This window comes from Cheilinus undulatus, linkage group 24 (genome assembly GCF_018320785.1).
Source record: "Cheilinus undulatus linkage group 24, ASM1832078v1, whole genome shotgun sequence".
Classification (NCBI taxonomy): Eukaryota; Metazoa; Chordata; class Actinopteri; order Labriformes; family Labridae; genus Cheilinus; species Cheilinus undulatus.
This window is the reverse complement of record NC_054888.1, coordinates 12,140,318-12,143,662: the sequence shown is the minus strand read 5'-3', so window position 1 is coordinate 12,143,662 and position 3,345 is coordinate 12,140,318. Positions and strand designations below refer to the sequence as shown.

The 3,345-nt window shown below is 41.8% G+C and overlaps 1 protein-coding gene across 1 annotated transcript; it reads left to right on the top strand.

Annotated features, from left to right (window-relative positions):
* The first annotated feature begins 200 nt into the window (after positions 1-200).
* Positions 201-2,410, top strand: gemin8 (gem (nuclear organelle) associated protein 8). The gene is made up of 4 exons (XM_041781981.1): positions 201-260; positions 541-593; positions 1,011-1,347; positions 1,428-2,410. Exons 2-4 carry the CDS (start codon positions 552-554, stop codon positions 1,685-1,687), a joined length of 639 nt encoding a protein of 212 aa, XP_041637915.1. The 5' UTR covers positions 201-260; positions 541-551; the 3' UTR covers positions 1,688-2,410.
* Positions 2,411-3,345: the final 935 nt, after the last annotated feature.

The following is a 3,345-nucleotide window of genomic DNA, read 5'->3' as shown; positions in this document are numbered from 1 at the left end:
ATATTTTAAGAGGACCAAAAGTGAGTAAAAATAAGCTTAAATATACCAACACAAAATGGTTAATTTAAGATCAATTATTGCGCTAATAAACTGAATAAGGCACTTATTAATCATATAAAAGTAATGTCAGCAGACAGGTCCAGTATGTCAAATAGTTTGTCCACTCGGTGGCGCCAAATAGCTTTTATTACGTTGTGGCTCAAAGGCTGCTGGGAAATTTTCTCTGAGGAAGCACGATGAGCTGCTAAAACATCAGGGAGGTAAACATTTCCAAAAGAGACACTAAAACAAGCTATTAGCAACTTTAAAACCGGTGTTTTTATCGCATTGTGTTGTTTATTGTCGGACTTTGCTGTAGGTCAAAGTTTGTGCCTCCATGTTTGTTTACATACGTCGGCGTGTCGCTCTCTTTCCTCCCCTGTAACTTAACCATGCTGTGTTTTAGAGCAATATTACATTAAACAGAAGTCAGAATACTTTATATTGTACCCTAGAATCGTTAACTTTTGTTGTTAATTGTTGTGTTTGTTTGTGAAATAGCTGGTTGGCGGATGCTAGTACAGCAGGGAGAGACAGTCGCATCTCCAGTCATGGTAAGTCCACTAAAGAGGTCCACTGTTAATGTCTGTAGCCCGAGTTTTACACACTATTCATGAAGTATGGTGTTATAATCACACAGTTTAGTTATTATCATCACTGATGAAGTGGGAATTTAAAGTTGAAATGCATGAAAATCATTTAAAATTGTAACCTTGTAGCATTGTGAATGTGTATTGACAGATAACAGCTTTCTGTAATTGTGTTTGTACTTTTAACAGAAGTAGATTGGTGTAAAACTGTACATTAACCCCAGTATAAGTGTCTTATGTGCATCTTTGCAAGTATGTACTGTCTGTTAGAGATGCTGGTGTGGTAAAAAGTGCCCCTCTATGTGTAGAAATGACCCTTAACTAGCCAATTTCTTCAACTGAATAAAGCATGTGTAATGAACTGGTCCTTCTCATTGACAGGAGGACATCAGCAGTGTGATGTCCTGGTTTTCCAGCCCCGTGTACAGCCGTTACTGGCAGCACTACCAGCAGGCGATGGCCTGGCACCAGCGACACAGGCGGGCCTACAGAAAGGCCTTAGAAGCCGCCTATGGCCCTGGATACAGCCAGGAGCAGCCTCCCAGTGGTCACCAGCGCTATGCAGACTGGCATGAGGGCGAGTGTGGCACGGAAGAAGAGGATGAAGAAGAGGAGAGCAGCTCGGACAGCGAGATCGAGTGTGACGTCAGTAACATGGAGATCAGCGAGGAGCTTCGGCAGTACTTTGCGCAGACGGAGAGGCACAGAGAGGAGCTGAGTAAGAGAACAGACGGTGTAGATGTTGAGAAAAGGTGGAGGAACTGTGCCTATAAATAACCTGTTTTCCTGCCCTTGCAGAGAAGCAGCAGCAGATGGAAGCTGAACAGCAGGACAGCTACGTGCCGGCCGACCAGGACCTGCACGGCGTCTCCTGGCGAGGAAGCGCGGCTCCTCCCCTTGAGCGACCGGGTGAGAGACGAAAAGCGGAGATGCAGAAGCTTTACGGCAAGGACTCGGCTAAGATCATGGCTATGGAGGCAGCAATGCAGCTCACTTTTGAGAGAAACTGTGACCTGAAACAGCCAAAATACTGGCCTGTCATTCCACTGAAACTGTGACAGACATGGAAGAAATCAAGCAATGCATGGAGGTGCCTGACTGTGCTGGTGTAGAACTAATAGTGGGGTTAACTGAAGTTTAAGGTCATTTTAAGTACAGAAAGATGCATAGATTAGTTTAGCTTCTGCTCAGAAAGGAGCTGACTTTACAGACCTGTTGGATTATTCTTATTTAAATACCTACAGGAGTTATTTTTTACCTTTGTCTGCCTGTCTGCTATTTGAAAACACAATAAGCAGCACTAAACTCTGCTCCACAGGTCACAGGTACAGTAGAGCTGCTGCTGCAGGTGATGTAAATGTATTCAAACAACATGTGCCTGCGTGTTTCCTCCTAATCTCTTCCTGTTTACCCTCCAGCTCGCCAATGTTACATGCTGCAGTGGGTCCTCTTATGCCTGTCAACTCAGTTTAACCACAAAAAAAAAAAAAACGTTTAGACCCTCCTCCTGCACTGAAATTTAGAAAAAGTGTTCCCGCATGGCTGCTTCTGATATTCCCCCTGAACAACAAACACAAAGACTGATTTGTTGTTGTTGCTGCTAAACTGTGCCTCTCTGATTCTGACATCATGTTCAAAGCCGTTTCCTCAGGAGAGACACTGATTATTCTCTTTTATCTGCTGTTGCGCCATCCAGCACCCTTTTTCTTTTTTTAAACAGATGGAAGTGTGTTTTAATATAAACTCTGTTTATAATAAAGTGTTTTATGTTTGGAATAAAACCGGCTTTGTCAGGAGTCATTTTTGATGCTTTTCTCTAATTATGTAACTGCTTTTAAGCTCATGGACCGTACTTTGGCAAAGCAGGAATGTGTTTTAATTAAACATGTGCCATTTGGTGTCTAGATTTTAAGATCTGACAGGTTACTTTGGTGGATTATGTAAGGGAATAATCAATGAAGTTGTATCCAAGAGGAAAGTTTTCCTGCAGGGATTTGAAATGAGTGGATTACAGCATGCATTTTTTAATAAAACCTCTTATTATGAAAATTCACCATGACTGCCACTTGCTTCAGAGGCATATCAGGACATTATCCTCTAAATTTTACAAAGCCCAAAGAGGAAGTGCATTCAAACATTTATTTGATGCTGTTTCCTCATGATAAGGAATGTCCACCAAAGCTCTCAGTCTTGACTCACCACAGCAAGCTTCATCCTATAAAGGAGGAGGCTGGGGTGGAGGAGGTTAAGCTTTGCCAGCAGCAGCGTGGTGCATCAACATTAATGCAAATAGCGATTTGTGAGTCATATTCAAATACACCATTGTGGTAAAGAAAGAGCTGTTGGAGCTGGGAGGTAATAATTAGGATCAGCTGGCTGTCAGCTGAACACAGCTGGGCATATGACTACCATACAGTTCTTGAATTAACTCTCTGCTTTATGACTGTGTTTCTACTGAGGGCTTCTATTAGGTTAAGTAGAAAGTAGCCAATAATGGAGATACACAGGTTTTATAAAACTACTTGGGTAAATGCTATTGGTGGAGCTCCAGCACTGCATGCTGGGATTTGGAGTCCTAACTTGTGATCAATATGGGATTTTTATTGCACATTTTCACAGTAGTGAAATATGAAGTTTAAAGTTCAAAATCAATATTTGATAATAGTAATATCAGCCCAATTTTGCCAAATTTAAAATGTTTTCATCTCTTTTCCTA